Source organism: Somniosus microcephalus, unplaced genomic scaffold (genome assembly GCF_052327205.1).
Source record: "Somniosus microcephalus isolate GS21.2 unplaced genomic scaffold, FLI_Smic_1.0 unresolved_chr4, whole genome shotgun sequence".
NCBI classification, from domain to species: domain Eukaryota; kingdom Metazoa; phylum Chordata; class Chondrichthyes; order Squaliformes; family Somniosidae; genus Somniosus; species Somniosus microcephalus.
Window position 1 is genome coordinate 57,026,870 of NW_028225182.1, and position 25,407 is coordinate 57,052,276.

Consider the following 25,407-nt stretch of genomic DNA (forward strand, 5'->3'; position numbering starts at 1 on the left):
AATCTCTCGTCTCCCGTTCAGGGGGCAATTCGCGGACGGCCATGATCGCGGCGCTCAGCCCCGCCGACATCAACTACGAGGAAACTCTCAGCACACTCAGGTACCTGCCCGTTATCGCAGCCCAGAGCCTCGAACAACGCTCCCTCTCCGCTTCACGGCCACGCAGTGATGGAGAAAGGTCCCGCGCGGTCCGCTCGCCGGCTTCTCTGTTGTAAACAGCGCGAAGTGCGCGGAAATTTAAAGGGACCCCGCACTAAAAGAAACAGGCCGCACAGATCAAAGCGCAGCTGACGGGGAACGTTGGTCTCCACACAGCTCCTCGTCTCCCCCAGCAGAGGGGTCCCGGGGGTGGGGGGGGGCGCGTCTGGCTCGGGGGGGTGGGGGGGCGCGTCTGTCTCTGGGGGCGGGGGGGCGCGTCTGTCTCTGGGGGCGGGGGGGCGCGTCCGTCTCTGGGGGGTGGGGGGGGGTTTGTCTCGGGGGGGTGGGGGGGCGCGTCTGTCTCTGGGGGCGGGGGGGCGCGTCTGTCTCGGGGGGGTGGGGGGGCGCGTCTGTCTCTGGGGGCGGGGGGGCGCGTCTGTCTCTGGGGGCGGGGGGGCGCGTCTGTCTCTGGGGCGGGGGGGCGCGTCTGTCTCGGGGGGTGGGGGGGCGCGTCTGTCTCTGGGGACGGGGGGGCGCGTCTGTCTCTGGGGGCGGGGGGCGCGTCTGTCTCGGGGGGGTGGGGGGGCGCGTCTGTCTCTGGGGGCGGGGGGGCGCGTCTGTCTCGGGGGGGGTGGGGGGGCGCGTCTGTCTCTGGGGGCGGGGGGGCGCGTCTGTCTCTGGGGCGGGGGGGCGCGTCTGTCTCTGGGGGCGGGGGGGGCGTGTTTGTCTCGGGGGCGCGTCTGTCTCTGGGGGCGGGGGGGCGCGTCTGTCTCTGGGGGCGGGGGGGCGCGTCTGTCTCTGGGGGTGGGGGGGCGTGTTTGTCTCGGGGGCGCGTCTGTCTCTGGGGGCGGGGGGGGCGCGTCTGTCTCGGGGGCGCGTCTGTCTCGGGGGCGGGGGAGCGCGTCTCTCGGGGGGGGTGGGGAGGCGCGTCTGTCTCGGGGTGGGGGGGCGCGTCTGCCTCGGGGTGGGGGGGGCGCGTCTGCCTCGGGGTGGGGGGGGCGCCTCTGCCTCGGGGTGGGGGGGCGCGTCTGTCTCTGGGGTGGGGGGGGCGAGTCTGTCTCGGGCGGTGGGGGGGGCACATCTTTCTCGGCCTGTGGGGGGGCGCATCTGTCTCGAGGGATGGGGCGCGTCTGTCTCGGGGGGGGGGGGCGGTGGGGGCGCGCGTCTGTCTCGGGGGTGGGGGGGTCTGTCTCTGGGGGCAGGGGGCGTGTCTGTCTCGGGTGGGGGGGCGTGTCTGTCTCGGGGGCGGAGGGTGGGGGGGGCACGTCTGTCTCGGGGGGGCTGGGGGGCAGGTCTGTCTCGGGGGCGGGTCTATCTCGGGGGTGGGTGGGGGGCGAGGCTGTCTCGGGGGGGGGTTGCGGTTGGGGGGGCGAGTCTGTCTCGGGGTGGGGGGGTGCGCCTGTCTTGGGGGGCAGGTCTGTCTTGGGGGGGGTGGGGGGCGTGTCTGTCTTGGGTTGGGGGGGCGTGTCTGTCTTGGGTTGGGGGGGCGCGTCTGTCTCGGGAGCGGGGGTGGTGGGGCCGTGTCTGTCTCGGGGTGGGGGGGGGTGCGTCTGTCTCAGTGGGTGCGCGTCACGTCAGGTCGGGAGCGAGAACGATTGACATTTCTTGAACCTGCAGTGCTTCTGATTCAGATACGCAGACCGGGCCAAACAGATCAAATGTAATGCGGTGATCAACGAGGATCCCAACGCCAGGCTGATCCGCGAGCTGAAGGAGGAGGTGGCCAGACTCCGACAGCTGCTCTGCACACAGGGACTCGGCATTGTGGACAGTAAGCATCATAGAGGGAGCTTTACTCTGTATCTAACCTGTGCTGTACCTGCCCTGGGAGTGTTTGATGGGACAGTGTAGAGGGAGCTTTACTCTGTATCTAACCCGTGCTGTACCTGCCCTGGGAGTGTTTGATGGGACAGTGTAGAGGGAGCTTTACTCTGTATCTAACCCGTGCTGTACCTGCCCTGGGAGTGTTTGATGGGACACTGTAGAGGGAGCTTTACTCTGTATCTAACCCTGTGCTGTACCTGCACTGTTTATAGTTTGATGAGTTGTGTGCAGGTGGATGTATTTGAATATTTACTGGTTCAATTTCTTTTCCTCCCATTTTCTTTCCTTGATCGCTGTTTGATTCTTCGTCTCCTTCACCATCTCTTACTTTTTGATTTCTTTCTCCCCCCCCCCCCCCCCGCTTGCAGGTATTAAGTTTGAAGAGAATAACAACATCCAGCCCAGTACTGGGCCCTTGTTGGTTGACGGGGCTGACCATTTCCCATTGGTCTCGAACTCCAGCACGGTTCAGGAGGCTGGCTGCTGCCCGTCTGGGGAGGACAGTGAAGCTCAGCCCTACCCTGAGCAGCTCAATGGGCAGGCCCTGTCCAGCGAGGAGGCGATGGACCGCCTGCAGGTGAGATCAGGATCGACTCTCCTCGCATCCCCCGCTCGCTCGCTCGCTCGCTCACCCCCCGCTCGCTCGCTGACCCCCCGCTCGCTCGCTCGCTCACCCCCAGCTCGCTCGCTCGCTCGCTCGCTCACCCCCCGCTGTAGCGGCAGGAAGTGTCTCCTCATTAATTGCGACTCTCCCGGTCTGAATGCAGGAAACCGAGAAAATCATTGAGGAACTGAATGAAACTTGGGAGGAGAAACTGCGTAAAACGGAGGCAATCCGGATGGAGAGGTGAGGTCGGGGGTCAGTTCGGGCAGGGTGGTGAGGTCGGGAGTCAGGATGGGGAGGTGAGGTCGGGGGTCAGGATGGGGAGGAGAGGTCGAAGGTCAGGATGGGGAGGTGAGTTCGGGGGTCAGGATGGGGAGGTGAGGTCGGGTGTCAGTCCGGGCGGGGAGGTGAGGTCGGGGGGGTCAGTCTGGGCGGGCTGGTGAGGTCAGGGGTCAGTCTGGGCGGGGTGGTGAGGTCGGGGGTCAGTCTGGATGGGGTGGTGAGGTCAGGGGTCAGTCCGGGCGGGGAGGTGAGGTCGGGGGGGTCAGTCTGGGCGGGCTGGTGAGGTCGGGGGTCAGTCCGGGCGGGGTGGTGAGGTCGGGGGTCAGTCTGGATGGGGTGGTGAGGTCAGGGGTCAGTCCGGGCGGGGAGGTGAGGTCGGGGTGGTCAGTCTGGGCGGGCTGGTGAGGTCGGGGGTCAGTCCGGGCAGGGTGGTGAGGTCGGGGGTCAGTCCAGGCGGGGTGGTGAGGTCAGGGGTCAGTCCGGGCAGGTAGGTGAGGTCGGGGGTCAGTCCGGGCAGGTCGGTGAGGTCGGGGGTCAGTCTGGATGGGGTGGTGAGGTCGGGGGTCAGTCCGGGCGGGGAGGTGAGGTCGGGGGTCAGTCCGGGCGGGTAGGTGAGGTCGGGGGTCAGTCCGGGTGGGAAGGTGAGGTCGTGGGTCAGTCCGGGCGGGGAGGTGAGATAGGGATGAGACGGGGAGCAGGGAGGGACCTGGGTGGGGGGATCGGTGTGGTGTCACTGGGTCACTGGGTCTGTGCTTGTGTTTTCAGGGAGGCTCTGTTGGCGGAGATGGGCGTGGCCACCAGGGAAGATGGTGGAACTGTTGGCGTTTTCTCTCCTAAAAAGGTCAGTTCAGGTGACCCCTGACCTGCAGCCCCTGACCCCTGGGTGGAGAGAGGAGGCCCCCACTCTTCCCAGTCAGGGATACAGGTCGCAGAATTATTCAAAATTACTGGGGCCAGTGCCGGGGGGAGGAGCTGGTCTTGGGGGTCGGGGGAGGGGCTGGTCTCGGGGTCACTGTGGCCGGAGGGGCTGGTCTCGGGGTCACTGTGGCCGGAGGGGCTTATCTTGGGGTCACTGTGAACGGAGGGGCTGCTCTCGGGGTCACTGTGGCCGGAGGGGCTGGTCTCGGGGTCACTGTGGCCGGAGGGGCTGGTCTCGGGGTCACTGTGGCCGAGGAGGGGCTGATCTCGGGGTCAGTGTGGCCAGAGGGGTTGGTCTCGGGGTCACTGTGGCCGGAGGGGCTGCTCTCGGGGTCAGTGTGGCCAGAGGGGCTGGTCTTGGGGTCACTGTGGACGGAGGGGCTGATCTCGGGGTCACTGTGGCCGGAGGGGCTGGTCTCGGGGTCAGTGTGGCCGGAGGGGCTGCTCTCAGGGTCACTGTGGACGGAGGGGCTGATCTCGGGGTCACTGTGGCCGGAGGGGCTGGTCTCGGGGTCACTGTGGACGGAGGGGCTGATCTCGGGGTCACTGTGGCCGGAGGGGCTGGTCTCGGGGTCACTGTGGACGGAGGGGCTGATCTCGGGGTCACTGTGGACGGAGGGGCTGCTCTCAGGGTCACTGTGGACGGAGGGGCTGATCTCGGGGTCAGTGTGGCTGGAGGGGCTGGTCTCGGGGTCACTGTGGACGGAGGGGCTGATCTCGGGGTCACTGTGGACGGAGGGGCTGATCTCGGGGTCACTGTGGCCGGAGGGGCTGCTCTCAGGGTCACTGTGGCCGGAGGGGCTGGTCTCGGGGTCACTGTGGCCGGAGGGGCTGCTCTCAGGGTCACTGTGGCCGGAGGGGCTGGTCTCGGGGTCACTGTGGCCGGAGGGGCTGATCTCGGGGTCAGTGTGGCTGGAGGGGCTGGTCTCGGGGTCACTGTGGACGGAGGGGCTGATCTCGGGGTCACTGTGGACGGAGGGGCTGATCTCGGGGTCACTGTGGCCGGAGGGGCTGCTCTCAGGGTCACTGTGGCCGGAGGGGCTGGTCTCGGGGTCACTGTGGCCGGAGGGGCTGGTCTCGGGGTCAGTGTGGCCGGAGGGGCTGGTCTCGGGGTCAGTGTGGACGGAGTGGCTGATCTCGGTGGGTGGGCTGTGGGGGTGTGTGTTTATGGTTGACTCTCTCACTGCCCCGCTCTAACCTCGTTTCTCATTACAGACCCCACACCTGGTGAATTTAAATGAGGATCCCCTGATGTCAGAATGCCTGCTCTATTACATCAAGGATGGAATCACAAGGCAAGTCCTGAACCAAATGGAGAATAGTCTGTGGAACTGTACCCCAGTGAGAGACAGTGTCTGTGGAACTGTCCCCCAGTGAGGGTCAGTGTCTGTGGAACTGTACCCCAGTGAGAGTCAGTGCCTGTGGAACTGTACCCCAGTGAGAGTCAGTGTCTGTGGAACTGTACCCCAGTGAGAGTCAGTGTGTGTGGAACTGTACCCCAGTGAGAGTCAGTGCCTGTGGAACTGTACCCCAGTGAGTGTCAGTGTCTGTGGAACTGTCCCCCAGTGAGAGTCAGTGTGTGTGGAACTGTACCCCAGTGAGAGTCAGTGTCTGTGGAACTGTACCCCAGTGAGTGTCAGTGTCTGTGGAACAGTACCCCAGTGAGAGTCAGTGTCTGTGGAACTGTACCCCAGTGAGAGTCAGTGTCTGTGGAACTGTACCCCAGTGAGAGTCAGTGTCTGTGGAACTGTACCCCAGTGAGAGTCAGTGTCTGTGGAACTGTACCCCAGTGGGAGTCAGTGTCTGTGGAACTGTACCCCAGTGAGAGTCAGTGTCTGTGGAACTGTACCCCAGTGAGAGTCAGTGTCTGTGGAACTGTACCCCAGTGAGAGTCAGTGTGTGTGGAACTGTACCCCAGTGAGAGTCAGTGTGTGTGGAACTGTCCCCCAGTGAGAGTCAGTGTCTGTGGAACTGTACCCCAGTGAGAGTCAGTGTCTGTGGAACTGTACCCCAGTGAGAGTCAGTGTCTGTGGAACTGTACCCCAGTGAGAGTCAGTGTCTGTGGAACTGTACCCCAGTGAGCGTCAGTGTGTGTGGAACTGTACCCCAGTGAGAGTCAGTGTCTGTGGAACTGTCCCCCAGTGAGAGTCAGTGTCTGTGGAACTGTACCCCAGTGAGAGTCAGTGTCTGTGGAACTGTACCCCAGTGAGAGTCAGTGTGTGTGGAACTGTACCCCAGTGAGAGTCAGTGTGTGTGGAACTGTACCCCAGTGAGAGTCAGTGTCTGTGGAACTGTACCCCAGTGAGAGTCAGTGTCTGTGGAACTGTACCCCAGTGAGAGTCAGTGTCTGTGGAACTGTACCCCAGTGAGAGTCAGTGTCTGTGGAACTGTACCCCAGTGAGAGTCAGTGTCTGTGGAACTGTACCCCAGTGAGAGTCAGTGTCTGTGGAACTGTACCCCAGTGAGAGTCAGTGTCTGTGGAACTGTACCCCAGTGAGAGTCAGTGTCTGTGGAACTGTACCCCAGTGAGAGTCAGTGTCTGTGGAACTGTACCCCAGTGAGTGTCAGTGTGTGTGGAACTGTACCCCAGTGAGGGCCAGTGTCTGTGGAACTATACCCCAGTGAGGGTCAGTGTCTGTGGAACTATACCCCAGTGAGAGTCAGTGTCTGTGGAACTGTACCCCAGTGAGAGTCTGTGTCTGTGGAACTGTACCCCAGTCAGAGTCTGTGGAACTGCACCCCAGTGAGAGTCACTGTCTGTGGAACTGTACCCCAGTGAGAGTCAGTGTCTGTGGAACTGTACCCCAGTGAGAGTCAGTGTCTGTGGAACTTTACCCCAGTGAGAGTCAGTGTCTGTGGAACTGTACCCCAGTGAGAGTCAGTGTCTGTGGAACCCTTACCCCAGTGAGAGTCAGTGTCTGTGGAACCCTTACCCCAGTGAGAGTCAGTGTCTGTGGAACTGTACCCCAGTGAGAGTCAGTGTCTGTGGAACTGTACCCCAGTGAGAGTCAGTGTCTGTGGAACTGTACCCCAGTGAGAGTCAGTGTCTGTGGAACTGTACCCCAGTGAGAGTCAGTGTCCGTGGAACTGTACCCCAGTGAGAGTCAGTGTCTGTGGAACTGTACCCCAGTGAGAGTCAGTGTCTGTGGAACTGTCCCCCAGTGAGAGTCAGTGTGTGGAGGTCGTTCCCATTGGCCGCGAGTCTGACCTTTTCTGTTTCTCGTTGTGTTCCCAGGGTTGGACAGGCCGTGGTGGACATTAAACTGAGCGGACACTTCATCAAGGATGAGCACTGCTTGTTCCGCAGTGAGACCAGCGAGACTGGAGAAGGTAAGGGCCGGCGATGGACACGCCAGAGGGCCAGGCCGAGGGCGGTGTGGCGCTCCGCTTCCACTGCCGGATCTACTCTTTTCCCCCCCCCCCCCCCCCCCCGCCAATGTCAACCTGCCCCGCGCGTCCGGCACCTTCTGCCTTGTTTGTAAATCCTGCAGCCCCTTCACCCACTTGTCTGGCTCCGGTCTAGAGGGGGGGCCCGAGCTGAGCTCTGAGTGTCACCCACACGGACCAGGAATGGGTACCATAGCCCAGTGATTCTGGTCCTGGTTGAGCAGCCCGGAGATTGAGAGTTCCAATCCCACCTTGGGAGGCTGTGAATCGGAGAATCGATGGGCATCAGCGGTAGAACCTTGACTGTGAACGTCGCTGGAATGTGCCGACGTGGTGACTGTCGATCCCCCTGAAGCAGGGTTCCTGCTCCTGATCACTGTCCAGTGATCCCTGGGTTAGAGAGAGGGGAAATCAGCCAGGGTTCCTGCTCTTGATCACTGTCCAGTGACCCCTGGGTTAGAGAGAGGGGAAATCAGCCAGGGTTCCTGCTCTTGATCACTGTCCAGTGACCCCTGGGTTAGAGAGAGGGGAAATCAGCCAGGGTTCCTGCTCCTGATCACTGCCCAGTGACCCCGGGGTTAGAGAGAGAGGAAATCAGCCAGGGTTCCTGCTCCTGATCACTGTCCAGTGACCCCTGGGTTAGAGAGAGGGGAAATCAGCCAGGGTTCCTGCTCCTGATCACTGCCCAGTGACCCCTGGGTTAGAGAGAGGGGAAATCAGCCAGGGTTCCTGCTCCTGATCACTGTCCAGTGACCCCTGGGTTAGAGAGAGGGGAAATCAGCCAGGGTTCCTGCTCCTGATCACTGCCCAGTGACCCCGGGGTTAGAGAGAGAGGAAATCAGCCAGGGTTCCTGCTCCTGATCACTGCCCAGTGACCCCGGGGTTAGAGAGAGAGGAAATCAGCCAGGGTTCCTGCTCCTGATCACTGCCCAGTGACCCCTGGGTTAGAGAGAGGGGGGGAAATCAGCCAGGGTTCCTGCTCCTGATCACTGTCCAGTGACCCCTGGGTTAGAGAGAGGGGAAATCAGCCAGGGTTCCTGCTCCTGATCACTGCCCAGTGACCCCGGGGTTAGAGAGAGAGGAAATCAGCCAGGGTTCCTGCTCCTGATCACTGTCCAGTGACCCTGGGTTAGAGAGAGAGGAAATCAGCCAGGGCTCCTGCTCCTGATCACTGTCCAGTGACCCCTGGGTTAGAGAGAGGGGAAATCAGCCAGGGTTCCTGCTCCTGATCACCGTCCAGTGACCCCTGGGTTAGAGAGAGGGGAAATCAGCCAGGGTTCCTGCTCCTGATCACTGTCCAGTGACCCCTGGGTTAGAGAGAGGGGAAATCAGCCAGGGTTCCTGCTCTTGATCACTGTCCAGTGACCCCTGGGTTAGAGAGAGGGGAAATCAGCCAGGGTTCCTGCTCCTGATCACTGTCCAGTGACCCCTGGGTTAGAGAGAGAGGGGAAATCAGCCAGGGTTCCTGCTCCTGATCACCGTCCAGTGACCCCTGGGTTAGAGAGAGGGGAAATCAGCCAGGGTTCCTGCTCCTGATCACTGTCCAGTGACCCCTGGGTTAGAGAGAGGGGAAATCAGCCAGGGTTCCTGCTCCTGGTCACTGTCCAGTGACCCCTGGGTTAGAGAGAGGGGAAATCAGCTAGGGTTCCTGCTCCTGATCACTGTCCAGTGACCCCTGGGTTAGAGAGGGGAAATCAGCCAGGGTTCCTGCTCCTGATCACTGTCCAGTGACCCCTGGGTTAGAGAGAGGGGAAATCAGCCAGGGTTCCTGCTCCTGATCACTGTCCAGTGACCCCTGGGTTAGAGAGAGGGGAAATCAGCCAGTGTTCCTGCTCCTGATCACTGTCCAGTGACCCCTGGGTTAGAGAGAGGGGAAATCAGCCAGGGTTCCTGCTCCTGATCACTGCCCAGTGACCCCTGGGTTAGAGAGAGGGAAATCAGCCAGGGTTCCTGCTCCTGATCACTGCCCAGTGACCCCTGGGTTAGAGAGAGGGGAAATCAGCCAGGGTTCCTGCTCCTGATCACTGCCCAGTGACCCCTGCTGGAAAGACTGTGGGCGGACAGGATAGGGGTGGGCTGTGATGCTGGTGCAGTAAAATAGCCGGTCAGCATTCACTGTCTGGGCTGACTGATGGGAGAATGCCCACTTGGGGACGATACTGAGGGCGCTGTTGCCCGTGTGACCTGTACCCCAGAGAGGGGGGAATCCTCTCCACACTGGTCCCCATGTTGAGTCCTGGCTCTGGGATTCCCCGTGGGTCCAGGTGACCGAGCGGCGCGTTGAACGCGGTGATTCTGGTTATCGGCGGGTTAACGAGTCCCCTCTCCTTGTGCTGCAGTAATCGTGACATTGGAGCCGTGTGAGGAAGCAGACACTTACGTCAATGGAAAGCAAGTGACCGACCCCTTGGTACTCCGACAAGGTAAGTGGGTATCAGTAGGGGCCTGGGCCGCGGGGGTGGGTTGCAGTGTCTTGGTTCCTCGGGCCCGATGGACGGGCGATGGGACCTCCATTTGAGCCCAATAACGGATGGAGAAACCAAAGTTCGCGTTTGAAAATGGCGGCAGCGGCGAAAGCTCGCGTTTCAGACCTGGCGGAGTCGCGCCAGTTGATTGGAATTTGCTGCTTGATTGGCCAATACCTGAGGGTTCAAAACCTTTGCCTGGCAGGTAACCGTGTGGTGATGGGAAAGAGCCACGTCTTCCGATTCAATCACCCGGAGCAGGCGCGGTTGGAGCGCGAGCGGGCGCCGAGCGTGGGCGCACCCGCCGAGACGGTGGACTGGAGCTTCGCCCAGAAGGAGCTGCTGGAGAAACAAGGCATCGATATCAAGCTGGAAATGGAGAAAAGGTGAGAACATTCAGCTGGCCGGGGGGGCGTCACGCGAGGGCAGGGCCTGGGCTCCTGGTGCTGGGGGTGAGGGGTGAGAGACATCATGTCATTGCGCCCTGACCCATCTCCCCATCTCTGGCCTGACCAGGTGCCCATTCATCCATGTGTGCCGGCACTTCGACTGTGAAAGGCATCGCCGCCTGAGCAGGGGCTGGGAACCCGGCTGACTCTGGCACCCCCCCCCCCCCCCCGCCGCGGCTGCCCGGCGATGGTGAGGAGACCCTTGACCTGACCGAGCAGCGATGAGCCCCTGGTGGTCAGTGTGGTTCAGTACCGCTCGGTACACTTCCCCCGCGGGCTGTGCCGCCCGACACCTTGCACCTGCTTTGCAAGCGAGAGGCCGTCATCGCCGCCTATTGCCACCCCTGTTGGTGGAGCGGACAATCTGCACTCGGCTCTGACGCTCCAGGTCATTGCAGAAGAGGTCACTCGATGGCCTCTGACCTTCTGCCGGTGTTATCAAACTGTTGCCTCTGCGACGGAATCAACGGTCAAAGGTCAGGGTTCATGGTTCAGGGAGCCCCTTCGTCAGCAGCCTAAAGTTGAACCTGTCGTTTCCCCTTTGGTGAGTCGCTGAGGGCGGGGGCTCTGGGCGCGGGGCTGGGGCTCCGGGCGCGGGGCTGGGGGCGTGGGCTCTGGGCTGGGGGCGTGGGCTCTGGGCTGGGGGCGTGGGCTCTGGGCTGGGGGCGTGGGCTCTGGGCTGGGGGCGTGGGCTCTGGGCTGGGGGCGTGGGCTCTGGGCTGGGGGCGTGGGCTCTGGGCTGGGGGCGGGGGCTCTGGGCTGGGGGCGTGGGCTCTGGGCTGGGGGCGTGGGCTCTGGGCTGGGGGCGTGGGCTCTGGGCTGGGGGCGGGGGCTCTGGGCTGGGGGCGTGGGCTCTGGGCTGGGGGCTCTTGGCTGGGGCGGGGGCTCTGGGCTGGGGGCGGGGGCTCTGGGCTGGGGGCGGGGGCTCTGGGCTGGGGGCGTGGGCTCTGGGCTGGGGGCGTGGGCTCTGGGCTGGGGGCGTGGGCTCTGGGCTGGGGGCGGGGGCTCTGGGCTGGGGGCGGGGGCTCTGGGCTGGGGGCGGGGGCTCCGGGCTGGGGGCGGGGGCTCCGGGCTGGGGGCTGGGGGCGGGGTCTCTGGGCTGGGGGCTGGGGGCGGGGGCTCTGGGCTGGGGGCGGGGGCTCTGGGGCGGGGGCTCCGGGGCGGGGGGCGGGGGCTCTGGGCTGGGGGCGGGGTCTCTGGGCTGGGAGCCCGCACTGATTGGCTGTATGTTCGCACCCACAGGCTGCAGGACCTGGAGAACCAATACCGGAGGGAGAAGGAGGAAGCCGATCTCCAGCTCGAACAGTCGAGGCTGGTAGGTGTTTACCCCCAATACACTCTCCCCAACCTGGAGACACTGACTCTCACTGGGGTACAGTTCCACAGACACTGACTCTCACTGGGGTACAGTTCCACAGACACTGGCTCTCACTGGGGTACAGTTCCACAGACACTGACTCTCACTGGGGTACAGTTCCACAGACACTGACTCTCACTGGGGTACAGTTCCACAGACACTGACTCTCACTGGGGTACAGTTCCACACACACTGACTCTCACTGGGGTACAGTTCCACAGACACTGACTGTCACTGGGGTACAGTTCCTCAGACACTGACTCTCACTGGGGTACAGTTCCACAGACACTGACTCTCACTGGGGTACAGTTCCTCAGACACTGACTCTCACTGGGGTACAGTTCCACAGACACTGACTCTCACTGGGGTACAGTTCCACAGACACTGACTCTCACTGGGGTACAGTTCCACAGACACTGACTCTCACTGGGGTACAGTTCCACAGACACTGACTCTCACTGGGGTACAGTTCCACTGACACTGACTCTCACTGGGGTACAGTTCCACTGACACTGACTCTCACTGGGGTACAGTTCCACAGACACTGACTCTCACTGGGGTACAGTTCCACTGACACTGACTCTCACTGGGGTACAGTTCCACAGACACGGACTCTCACTGGGGTACAGTTCCACAGACACTGACTCTCACTGGGGTACAGTTCCTCAGACACTGACTCTCACTGGGGTACAGTTCCACAGACACTGACTCTCACTGGGGTACAGTTCCACAGACACTGACTCTCACTGGGGTACAGTTCCACAGACACTGACTCTCACTGGGGTACAGTTCCACAGACACTGACTGTCACTGGGGTACAGTTCCTCAGACACTGACTCTCACTGGGGTACAGTTCCACAGACACTGACTCTCACTGGGGTACAGTTCCACAGACACTGACTCTCACTGGGGTACAGTTCCACAGACACTGACTGTCACTGGGGTACAGTTCCACAGACACTGACTCTCACTGGGGTACAGTTCCACACACACTGACTCTCACTGGGGTACAGTTCCTCAGACACTGACTCTCACTGGGGTACAGTTCCACAGACACTGACTCTCACTGGGGTACAGTTCCACAGACACTGACTCTCACTGGGGTACTGTTCCACAGACACTGACTCTCACTGGGGTACAGTTCCACAGACACTGACTCTCACTGGGGTACAGTTCCTCAGACACTGACTCTCACTGGGGTACAGTTCCTCAGACACTGACTCTCACTGGGGTACAGTTCCACATACACAGACTCTCACTGGGGTACAGTTCCACAGACACTGACTCTCACTGGGGTACAGTTCCTCAGACACTGACTCTCACTGGGGTACAGTTCCACATACACAGACTCTCACTGGGGTACAGTTCCACATACACTGACTCTCACTGGGGTACAGTTCCTCAGACACTGACTCTCACTGGGGTACAGTTCCACAGACACTGACTCTCACTGGGGTACAGTTCCACAGACACTGACTCTCACTGGGTTACAGTTCCACAGACACTGACTCTCACTGGGGTACCGTTCCACAGGCACTGACTCTCACTGGGTTACAGTTCCACAGACACTGACTCTCACTGGGGTACAGTTCCACAGACACTGACTCTCACTGGGGTACAGTTCCACAGACACTGACTCTCACTGGGGTACAGTTCCACAGACACTGACTCTCACTGGGGTACAGCTCCACAGACACTGACTCTCACTGGGGTACAGTTCCACAGACACTGACTCTCACTGGGGTACAGTTCCACAGACACTGACTCTCACTGGGTTACAGTTCCACAGACACTGACTCTCACTGGGGTACAGTTCCACAGACACTGACTCTCACTGGGGTACAGTTCCACAGACACTGACTCTCACTGGGGTACAGTTCCACAGACACTGACTCTCACTGGGGTACAGTTCCACAGACACTGACTCTCACTGGGGTACAGTTCCACAGACACTGACTCTCACTGGGGTACAGTTCCACAGACACTGACTCTCACTGGGGTACAGTTCCACAGACACTGACTCTCACTGGGGTAAGGGTTTCACAGACACTGACTCTCACTGGGGTAAGGGATCCACAGACACTGACTCTCACTGGGGTAAGGGATCCACAGACACTGACTCTCACTGGGGTACAGTTTCACAGACACTGACTCTCACTGGGGTACAGTTCCACAGACACTGACTCTCACTGGGGTACAGTTCCACAGACACTGACTCTCACTGGAGTACAGTTCCACAGACACTGACTCTCACTGGGGTACAGTTCCACAGACACTGACTCTCACTGGGGTACAGTTCCACAGACACTGACTCTCACTGGGGTACAGTTCCACAGACACTGACTCTCACTGGGGTACAGTTCCACACACACTGACTCTCACTGGGGTACAGTTCCACAGACACTGACTCTCACTAGGGTACAGTTCCACAGACACTGACTCTCACTGGGGTACAGTTCCACACACACTGACTCTCACTGGGGTACAGTTCCACAGACACTGACTCTCACTGCGGTACAGTTCCACACACACTGACTCTCACTGGGGTACAGTTCCACAGACACTGACTCTCACTAGGGTACAGTTCCACACACACTGACTCTCACTGGGGTACAGTTCCACAGACACTGACTCTCACTAGGGTACAGTTCCACAGACACTGACTCTCACTGGGGTACAGTTCCACAGACACTGACTCTCACTGGGGTACAGTTCCACAGACATTGACTCTCACTGGGGTACAGTTCCACAGACACTGACTCTCACTGGGGTACAGTTCCACTGACACTGACTCTCACTGGGGTACAGTTCCACAGACACTGACTCTCACTGGGGTACAGTTCCACAGACATTGACTCTCACTGGGGGACAGTTCCACAGACACTGACTCTCACTGGGGTACAGTTCCACAGACACTGACTCTCACTGGGGTACAGTTCCACAGACACTGACTCTCACTGGGGTACAGTTCCACAGACACTGACTCTCACTGGGGTACAGTTCCACAGACACTGACTCTCACTGGGGTACAGTTCCACAGACACTGACTCTCACTGGGGTACAGTTCCACAGACACTGACTCTCACTGGGGTACAGTTCCACACACACTGACTCTCACTGGGGTATAGTTCCACGGACACTGACTCTCACTGGGGTACAGTTCCAGAGACACTGACTCTCACTGGGGTACAGTTCCACACACACTGACTCTCACTGGGGTACAGTTCCACAGACACTGACTCTCACTAGGGTACAGTTCCACAGACACTGACTCTCACTGGGGTACAGTTCCACAGACACTGACTCTCACTGGGGTACAGTTCCACAGACACTGACTCTCACTGGGGTACTGTTCCACAGACACTGACTCTCACTGGGGTACAGTTCCACAGACACTGACTCTCACTGGGGTACAGTTCCACAGACACTGACTCTCACTGGGGTACAGTTCCACAGACACTGACTCTCACTGGGGTACAGTTCCACAGACACTGACTCTCACTGGGGTACAGTTCCACAGACACTGACTCTCACTGGGGTACAGTTCCACAGACACTGACTCTCACTCTGGTACAGTTCCACACACACTGACTCACACTGGGGTACAGTTCCACAGACACTGACTCTCACTGGGGTACAGTTCCACAGACACTGACTCTCACTGGGGTACAGTTCCACAGACACTGACTCTCACTGGGGTACAGTTCCACAGACACTGACTCTCACTGGGGTACAGTTCCACAGACACTGACTCTCACTGGGGTACAGTTCCACAGACACTGACTCTCACTGGGGTACAGTTCCACAGACACTGACTCTCACTGGGGTACAGTTCCACACACACTGACTCTCACTGGGGTACAGTTCCACAGACACTGACTCTCACTAGGGTACAGTTCCACAGACACTGACTCTCACTGGGGTACAGTTCCACAGACACTGACTCTCACTGGGGTACAGTTCCACAGACACTGACTCTCACTGGGGTACTGTTCCACAGACACTGACTCTCACTGGGGTACAGTTCCACAGACACTGACTCTCACTCTGGTACAGTTCCACACACACTGACTCTCACTGGGGTATCGTTCCACGGACACTGACTCTCACTGGGGTACAGTTCCAGAGACACTGACTCTCACTGGGGTACAGTTCCACACACACTGACTCTCACTGGGGTACAGTTCCACAGACACTGACTCTCACTAGGGTACAGTTCCACAGACACTGACTCTCACTGGGGTACAGTTCCACAGACACTGACTCTCACTGGGGTACAGTTCCACAGACACTGACTCTCACTGGGGTACTGTTCCACAGACACTGACTCTCACTGGGGTACAGATTGAATGGGTGGGTCGAGTCCATGATAGGAGAGAGTGTACATGGGCTGTGGGAGGAGATTAAATGGGTGGGTGGAGTCCGTGATATGGGAGAGTGTCCATGGGCTGTGGGAGGAGATTAAATGGGTGGGTAGAGTCTGTGATAGGGGAGAGTGTCCATGGGCTGTGGGAGGAGATTAAATGGGTGGGTAGAGTCTGTGATAGGGGAGAATGTCCATGGGCTGTGGGAGGAGATTAAATGGGTGGGTAGAGTCTGTGATAGGGGAGAGTGTCCATGGGCTGTGGGAGGAGATTAAATGGGTGGTTAGAGTCAGTGCTGGGGGAGAGTGTCCATGGGCTGTGGGAGGAGATTAAATGGGTGGGTAAAGTCTGTGATAGGGGAGAGTGTCCATGGGCTGTGGGAGGAGATTAAATGGGTGGGTAAAGTCTGTGATAGGGGAGAGTGTCCATGGGCTGTGGGAGGAGATTGAATGGGTGGGTAGAGTCAGTGATAGGGGAGAGTGTCCATGGGCTGTGGGAGGAGATTAAATGGGTGGGTAAAGTCTGTGATAGGGGAGAGTGTCCATGGGCTGTGGGAGGAGATTAAATGGGTGGGTAGAGTCAGTGATAGGGGAGAGTGTCCATGGGCTGTGGGAGGAGATTCAATGGGTGGGTAGAGTCCGTGATAGGGGAGAGTGTCCATGGGCTGTGGGAGGAGATTAAATGGGTGGGTAGAGTCAGTGATAGGGGAGAGTGTACATGGGCTGTGGGAGGAGATTAAATGGGTGGGTAGAGTCTGTGATAGGGGAGAGTGTCCATGGGCTGTGGGAGGAGATTAAATGGGTGGGTAGAGTCAGTGATAGGGGAGAGTGTCCATGGGCTGTGGGAGGAGATTAAATGGGTGGGTAGAGTCAGTGATAGGGGAGAGTGTCCATGGGCTGTGGGAGGAGATTAAATGGGTGGGTAAAGTCTGTGGTCGGGGAGAGTGTACATGAGCTTTGTTGGTTCAGCGGCTGGGTAGAGTCCCTGATTATGGTGGGTTGGGGGCTCTCGGACTCCCCCCGTGCCTCCTCGTGTTCTGATGGACCTGTTTGCTGTTCAGTACGTAGATTCGGACAGCGGTGACGACTCGGACAAGCGCTCGTGCGAGGAGAGCTGGCGCCTCATTGCTTCGCTGCGGGAGAAGCTGCCGGCCAATAAGGTGCAGAGCATCGTGAAGAAGTGCGGCCTGCCCAGCAGCGGGAAGAAGCGGGAGCCCATCCGCGTCTACCAGATCCCGCAGCGGCGGCGCATCACCAAGGACCCTAAGTGGGTGACCATGGCCGACCTGAAGATGCAAGCAGTGAAGGAGATCTGCTACGAGGTGGCGCTCAATGACTTCAAGCACTCCAAGCAGGAGATCGAGGCCATCGCCATCGTCAAGATGAAGGAGCTCTCCCGCATGTACAGCAAGAGGGATTCCAACGAGAAGGACACCTGGCGGGCGGTGGCTCGCGATGTTTGGGACACGGTGGGCGTGGGAGAGGAGCGGGGAGAGGACGGCGAGGTGAGGGGCCATCACGATGTGGATGATCTTCGTGCGCACATCGATAAACTGACCGACATACTGCAGGAGGTGAAACTGCAGAACAACATGAAGGACGAGGAGATCAAAGCCCTGAGAGACCGAATGTTAAAAATGGAGCGAGTCATTCCGGCCATTAATCAGGTGAAGGTCAACTCCGCCGAAACTTCCTGCTGTTCCCTTTTACCCGCTGTGTACAACAAACGATTCACTCCCGTCTGGGACTGTGCGGCCCGTGTGTGTTTCAGTGTCAGCTCCTGTACATGTACAGCACGGTAAAAGGGATCGATTCACTCCCGCCTGGTACTGTACAGCCCGTGTGTGTCTCAGTGTCAGCTCCTGTACACGTACAGTACACAGCGGGTAAAAGGGAACGATTCACTCCCGTCTGGGACTGTACGGCCTGTGTGTGTCTCAGTGTCAGCTCCTGTACATGTACAGTACACAGCGGGTAAAAGGGAACGATTCACTCCCGTCTGGGACTGTACGGTCCATGTGTGTCTCAGTGTCAGCTCCTGTACACGTACAGTACACAGCGGGTAAAAGGGAACGATTCACTCCCGCCTGGTACTGTACAGCCCGTGTGTGTCTCAGTGTCAGCTCCTGTACATGTACAGCACACAGCGGGTAAAAGGGAACGATTCACTCCCGTCTGGGACTGTACGGTCCGTGTGTGTCTCAGTGTCAGCTCCTGTACAGGTACAGCATACAGCGGGTAAAAGGGAACGATTCACTCCCGCCTGGTACTGTACGGCCCGTGTGTGTCTCAGTGTCAGCTCCCGTACACGTACAGTACACAGCGGGTAAAAGGGAACGATTCACTCCCGCCTGGTACTGTACAGCCCGTGTGTGTCTCAGTGTCAGCTCCTGTACATGTACAGCACACAGCGGGTAAAAGGGAACGATTCACTCCCGTCTGGGACTGTACGGTCCGTGTGTGTCTCAGTGTCAGCTCCTGTACAGGTACAGCATACAGCGGGTAAAAGGGAACGATTCACTCCCGCCTGGTACTGTACGGCCCGTGTGTGTCTCAGTGTCAGCTCCTGTACAGGTACAGCACACAGCGGGTAAATGGGAACGATTCACTCCCGCCTGGGGCTGTACGGCCCGTGTGTGTCTCAGTGTCAGCTCCTGTACAGGTACAGCACACAGCGGGTAAATGGGAACGATTCACTCCCGTCTGGGGCTGTACGGCCCGTGTGTGTCTCAGTGTCAGCTCCCGTACATGCGGCGCGGGGGGCCGGGTCGGGCCTGCAATTGGGGCAAGGTTCTGACCACTCTGCTTTTGCCGGTTGCAGGAGGATCGTGAGACTGAGCTGGGACACAGCGGAGAGGAGGAGGAGGAGGAGGACCAGGAACGGATCTCTCCCGTCAGTAGCGAGGGGCGGGAGGAGAACGGCTGCTGGAAGGAGGGGCCGGAGGGCAATCAGGAGACGAATGCCCCCAAAGCGGTGCGGATCGGGCGGCTGATGGAGGAGGACCCGGCGTTCCGGCGGGGACGGCTGCGGTGGCTGCAGCAGGAGCAGCTACGGTTTCAGAACCTGCAGCAGCAGCAGATCAGCAAGCGGCTGCGGAAACACACCGGGCCTGGCCGCTTCATCCCGCCCCAGGACTTCAAGCTGCGCTTCCCCTTTAAGAGCAACCCCCAGCACCGCTACTCCTGGGGGCCCGGCAGTGCCTTCGCCATGCCCTCTGACCCTGGCGCACCCGCCGACCCCGGCACGCCCGCCGACCCCGGCACGCCCGCCGACCCCGGCACGCCCTCCGACCCCGGTACGCCCTCTGACCCCGGCGCCCAGGCCGAGACCCCGGCGGAGGACGGGCTGTGCCGGGAGGCTGGGGATGAGGAGAGGCCGCGCGGAGCCCAGAGGTTCTGGCAGGGCTACGGCAATCCGCCGCACCAGCACCTCAACCACGGCCACCAGGGCAAGCGGCATCACCATGACAACCACCAGTACCGGCGGAACTCCTTCGATAACGGGGCCGGGAGCCGGGCCAAGTTCTTCCGGCAGTCGGCAAACCCTCGGGACCGGCCGTTCGTCCCCCAGGAACACTCTCCGCACCGGCGACCCCAGCACTGGCCCCACCAGCACCAGCACCGGCCCAACTACCAGCACCAGCACCGGCCCAACTACCAGCGTCACCGCGACAACCGCTACTCGGTCGATGCCGAGTTCACCAACTTTCAGCCCCCCGAGCGACAGGACCGGTTCTACCAACACCACCCGTACACCACCCCGCCTCGCATGAGGAGGCAGCACTCGGCCCCCAACCTGCAGGGGAGCGAAACCCCCGTCTAAATCACCACAAAGTGGGGACACTGAACACAGCCAGAGTCTGCGGCGGGGGGGGGCGAGTGTGTGCGCGTGGAAGGAACAGGTGTCTGGGGTGATTGTGATGCGATGTGGAAATGTGTGTTGTAGTTAATCCTGGGGCTTGGGCCTTCATCATGGGTCTGGGCGTTGGGCCTTGATCATGGGCCTGGGCCTTGGGCCTTGATCATGGGCCTTGGGCCTTCATCATGGGCCTGGGCGTTGGGCCTTGATCATGGGCCTGGGCCTTCATCATGGGCCTGGGCGTTGGGCCTTCATCGTGGGCCTGGGCCTTCATCATGGGCCTGGGCCTTCATCATGGGTCTGGGCGTTGGGCCTTGATCATGGGCCTGGGCCTTCATCATGGGCCTGGGCCTTGGGCCTTGATCATGGGCCTGGGCCTCGTATCCAAGCGGGGGAGATGGCTCCTCGATTTTAGGACACTTGTTTTATTGTGTGTTGTGCAGTGTGTTTATTTTGAATTTCATGGTGCTTGTGTCTCTTGTGTTTTGAGTGCAGGGAATTCGCAGCTCATCCACTGCCCGTCACCAGGCTGCTAATCACAGACGGGCACCCAGCACAGCGTCGTGGGAGACTGTCATAGGAAGTACTTTTTTTTTTGAAGTGTAGTCACTGTTGTAATGTAGGAAACGCGGCAGCCAAATTGCGCACAGCAAGCTCCCACAAACAGCAACGTGATAATGACCAGATAATCTGTTTTTTTTTTAGTGATGTTGATTGAAGGATAAATATTGTCCCAGGACACCGGGGAGAACTCCCCCCTGCTCTTCTTCCAATAGCGGCCGTGGGATCTTTCATGTCCACCTGAGGGGTTTTAACGTCTCCTCTGAAAGTGCAGCGCTCCCTCAGTGCTGCACTGGAGTGTCGGCCTGGATTATGGGGCTCGAACTCCGGGGCGGGGGCAGAGTTTACCGAGGGTTGGACTCCTCGCTCAGATTCCAGTCTTGGCTCCGCCCAGCTTGGAGTGAGTTGAGTTTACACCGGGGAGAGGGGTTCCTTACTACTGCCTCAGTCTGGGTTTACAGACGGTTAAATGGGACGGGTTGCCGTGTGACGTGAAGGTGAAAATATTTGCGGGACTCGTGGGCGAGCTCTTTCAAAGAGGCACAGTGGGCTCGAGTGGCCTCCTCCTGTGCATTCTATAATGAGTTCCACTAACAAAGGGCAGAGGACAGCGGCGATGGGATGTCCTCCTGCTCCGAGCCAGGTTAGAATTTGCAATTCTGCCTTTCTCATGAGGGGCAAAAAGACAATCTCACTTTTATTAAATTTGGAAACAAAAACATTTTAAAGATTGAAATCTTAACTCTTCAATTTTAACCCCCTCCTGCGTGTCCCGTGACGAGGCCAGGGTCCTGGAATCTCTCTATAGGAGCGGGCTGATGGTGGGGGTGACAAGCCCTCGTCAGACCAGGCTCCTTCCCCGCCCTTTACTCACCAGCCCCATGAGGGTAGTGGAGGAGCGAGGGAGCAGGAACCCTGAGCTCGAGGCACTGAGGCACATTATGCTCTGTGTGAGGTTCGGTCCGTTTAGCCATTGAGCCACCAGGACAGTGCCAAACACGGGCACCAGGTGGAGCAGTTTCCAAACACATTCAAGGTGAGCGAGAATTACAAATGTTTGAAATAAATAATTTTCAAAGGGTTAGTTAAAGGGGAAGAAGATGAATTCTTTTCAGGTGTCCCATTTAAATGTGCAGTTGGGGAGAGTACAGCTTTAAGAATGGTCTAGAATGATTTATTACACAAACTATAACCTTTTATTTTGGAACTATTTCTTGAGAGCGTGCGATTTGTTTTGGTTCAGACGAACGTTTCTATCCAACCGCCTGCTTGGACCCCCACTCTGCCGAGGGGTCCCTGGGGGGGTGGAATCAGCCAGGGTTCCTGTCTCTTGTCACTGTCCATGACCCTCTTTCCGGAACCTCTGTGTGGACATCGGAGCGCGGTCTGCGATGCCCCCCCTACAGTTCATTATCCTGTGTCTAGACTCTCATCTCGGTGAGGCACAGTCAGTGTCTGTGGAACTGTACCCCAGTGAGAGTCGGTGTCTGTGGAACTGTACCCCAGTGTGAGTCAGTGTCTGTGGAACTGTACGCCAGTGAGAGTCAGTGTCTGTGGAACTGTACCCCAGTGAGAGTCAGTGTCTGTGGAACTGTACCCCAGTGAGAGTCAGTGTCTGTGGAACTGTACCCCAGTGAGAGTCAGTGTCTGTGGAACTGTACCCCAGTGAGAGTCAGTGTCTGTGGAACTGTACCCCAGTGAGAGTCAGTGTCTGTGGAACTGTACCCCAGTGAGAGTCAGTGTGTGTGGAACTGTACCCCAGTGAGAGTCAGTGTCTGTGGAACTGTACCCCAGTGAGAGTCAGTGTCTGTGGAGCTGTACCCCAGTGAGAGTCAGTGTGTGTGGAACTGTACCCCAGTGAGAGTCAGTGTGTGTGGAACTGTACCCCAGTGAGAGTCAGTGTCTGTGGAACTGTACCCCAGTGAGAGTCAGTGCCTGTGGAACTGTACCCCAGTGAGAGTCAGTGCCTGTGGAACTGTACCCCAGTGAGAGTCAGTGTCTGTGGAACTGTACCCCAGTGAGAGTCAGTGTCTGTGGAACTGTACCCCAGTGAGAGTCAGTGTCTGTGGAACTGTACCCCAGTGAGAGTCAGTGTCTGCGGAACTGTACCCCAGTGAGAGTCAGTGTCTGCGGAACTGTACCCCAGTGAGAGTCAGTATGTGTGGAACTGTACCCCAGTGAGAGTCAGTGTGTGTGGAACTGTACCCCAGTGAGAGTCAGTGTCTGTGGAACTGTACCCCAGTGAGAGTCAGTGCCTGTGGAACTGTACCCCAGTGAGAGTCAGTGCCTGTGGAACTGTACCCCAGTGAGAGTCAGTGTCTGTGGAACTGTACCCCAGTGAGAGTCAGTGTCTGTGGAACTGTACCCCAGTGAGAGTCAGTGTCTGTGGAACTGTACCCCAGTGAGAGTCAGTGTCTGCGGAACTGTACCCCAGTGAGAGTCAGTGTCTGCGGAACTGTACCCCAGTGAGAGTCAGTGTCTGTGGGACTGTACCCCAGTGAGAGTCAGTGTCTGTGGGACTGTACCCCAGTGAGAGTCCCTTGCACTGTGATATGGTGTAAAGTTTCCCATCTGTGTTGGGGATTTTCTGACAGTGAAGGTTATCTTTCAGCAGAAGTAAAATGTGGGGCTGAGTGGTTCCGAGCTGGAATATTTTAGACATGATGAACTGACGGAGGCGCTGGAGCCCATCGCTAATCGCGTTTTCAGATAAAACCTTTAAAATCTATTCTTATCAAATAGTTAATCCTGGTGAGGGGAGAAACCCTCTGGGGGGGGAAAAATGAGTTTTAAAACATTTTAGGTCAGATTTTATAGTTGAGGGTGAAGCTGGGCGGAGGCACACTTGGAGCAGAGAGATGAGGAGGCGACTCGGAACACTGGGCCGAGGGCACCAAGGTTGGGATTGAAAATACTGAGGAGGGGGGGCGCGAGGAGTGAGGAGGTGCGAGGGAGGAGTGAGGAGGTCCGAGGGGGCGCGAGTGAGGAGGCGCGAGGAGGGGGTGAGGAGGCGCGAGGGAGGAGTGAGGGGGGGCGAGGGAGGAGGCGCGAGGGTGGAGCCGAGGGAGGGGGGAGGAGTGAGGGGAGGGAGGAGGCGCGAGGGTGGAGCCGAGGGAGGGGAGGCGAGGGAGGAGCGAGGGAGGGAGGGGAGGGAGCGAGGGAGGAGTGAGGGAGGGAGGGGAGGGAGGAGCGAGGGAGGGGAGGGAGGAGCCGAGGGAGGGGAGGGAGGAGCGAGGGTATGCGTTGAGAGAGGAGAGGGTGCGATGAGTCTTAACTTTCGGACCGGAAGGAGTGTCAGGCGGAGATTGGAGGTTTCTGAGGAGCGAGAGGGGAGAGTTCAAGGAGTACTGATCAGCCTGGCTGAGAGATGGGGGGCGAGTGGTGCGGGCTTGCTCTGGGATTTGCTGGGACCCCCCTCCCGCAGCCCCCAGCCCACACCTACCGAGTAAGAGCAGCGCAGTCAATCTACATTCAAACAGAGGCCTGGGAAAGAAGGAACCTGGTTGTGTGGAAAGGGGACGATGGATTTAATGATAAAGGTCTGGGTCTGAGCTTCCTGCCTCACTGGCTTTCCACGTTCAATTATTTTTGTGGGGGGGGAAACTTTGCATGCAGATTTGGGTTTTAAAATGTAACTTTTTAATTCTGTAGTTGACACGATTTGACCTTTTCTGCCAATTATCGACGCCTCTCTGTGTTTCTCGATTGAATGTTTTAATAATCTCTAACAGGCGGAGTGTTGATTCTGTCTCTGCGAGCTGCATTGTTTTGGCCGCTTGTACCTGTGGACGGAGGGAGTGTTTGGGGGAAGCAAACGGTTTGAACGCGACTCGTCTGCGCAGATTCGGGGAGCGCCCGTTTCTGCCGTGCCTTGCACCAGTGACGGATCGTCGAGGGGTTTTCATTAAAATTCAACTGGAGCCTGAAAGACAAAAAAGCCTGCCTGTCTGGATTTATTTTTTGTTCCCACCCACAGACCCGCTCGTTCACCGGCCAGTCGCCCCACCCAGGCTCCTGGCCGTGATCTGGAACACGAGCCCCCTATCCCCGCGGTCACAGGAACCGAATATGGGGCTCGTGGCTCAACCCCACTTTCCCCATCCTCTCTCACTCCCAACAGAAAGAACTGGCCTTTCACCACCTCAGGACACCCCAAAGCGCTTCACAGCCAGTGAAGGACTTTTTTGAAGTGTGGTCACTGTTGTAATGTAGGAAACACGGCAGCCAATTTGGGCTCAGCAATCTGATAATGACCAGATCATCTGTTTTAATAATGTTGGTTGAAGGATAAATATTGGCCCCTGGACACCGGGGAGAACTCCCCCTGCTCTTCTAACCAGTGGCTGTGGGATCTTTTACATCCACCTGAGAGGATAGAAGGGGCCTCGGTTTAATGTCTCATCACAAAGACGGCACCTCTGTGGCGCTCCCTCAGTACTGCAACTCCGACAGTGCGGCGCTCCCTCAGTACTGCCCCTCCGACAGTGTGGCGCTCCCTCAGTACCGCCCCTCCGACAGTGCGGCGCTCCCTCAGTACCGCCCCTCTGACAGTGCGGCTCTCCCTCAGTACCGCCCCTCCGACAGTGCGGCTCTCCCTCAGTACTGCCCCTCCGACAGTGCGGCGCTCCCTCAGTACCGCCCCTCCGACAGTGCGGCGCTCCCTCAGTACCGCCCCTCCGACAGTGCGGCGCTCCCTCAGTACTGCCCCTCCGACAGTGCGGCGCTCCCTCAGTACTGCCCCTCCGACAGTGCGGCGCTCCCTCAGTACTGCCCCTCCGACAGTGTGGCGCTCCCTCAGTACTGCCCCTCCGACAGTGCGGCGCTCCCTCAGTACTGCCCCTCCGACAGTGCGGCGCTCCCTCAGTACTGCCCCTCCGACAGTGCGGCGCTCCCTCAGTACTGCCCCTCTGACAGTGCGGCGCTCCCTCAGTACTGCCCCTCCGACAGTGCGGCACTCCCTCAGTACTGCCCCTCTGACAGTGCGGCACTCCCTCAGTACTGCCCCTCCGACAGTGCGGCGCTCCCTCAGTACTGCCCCTCCGACAGTGCGGCGCTCCCTCAGTACTGCACTGGGAGTGTCGACCTAGATTTTGTGCTCCAATCCACGACCTTCTGCCTCAGAGGTGGGAGCGTTGCCCACTGTGCCACGGCAACCTTTGGACCCATGCCCCAGAGGATGGGTTTTCCTGTGAAAAATTCC

At 59.0% G+C, this 25,407-nt stretch overlaps 1 protein-coding gene across 1 annotated transcript; it reads left to right on the forward strand.

Annotated features, from left to right (window-relative positions):
• LOC147091140 (kinesin-like protein KIF1C) lies at window positions 1–21,404 on the forward strand. The gene is made up of 12 exons (XM_085977603.1): window positions 1–100; window positions 1,770–1,909; window positions 2,331–2,539; window positions 2,730–2,809; window positions 3,614–3,689; window positions 4,982–5,061; window positions 7,002–7,096; window positions 9,493–9,576; window positions 9,824–10,004; window positions 11,310–11,382; window positions 16,849–17,454; window positions 18,609–21,404. The coding sequence occupies exons 1-12, from the start codon at window positions 42–44 to the stop codon at window positions 19,608–19,610; spliced, it is 2,685 nt and encodes an 894-aa protein (XP_085833729.1). The 5' UTR covers window positions 1–41; the 3' UTR covers window positions 19,611–21,404.
• The last annotated feature ends 4,003 nt before the right edge of the window (window positions 21,405–25,407 follow it).

Bases quoted from the DNA above. Each gene is read 5' to 3' on its own strand.
- LOC147091140 (XM_085977603.1), top strand. From the start codon at position 42: ATGATCGCGGCGCTCAGCCCCGCCGACATCAACTACGAGGAAACTCTC. The intron at 1,910-2,330 runs GTAAGCATCATA...CCCCGCTTGCAG, and splicing joins GGGACTCGGCATTGTGGACA to GTATTAAGTTTGAAGAGAAT. The intron at 10,005-11,309 runs GTGAGAACATTC...TCGCACCCACAG, and splicing joins AAGCTGGAAATGGAGAAAAG to GCTGCAGGACCTGGAGAACC.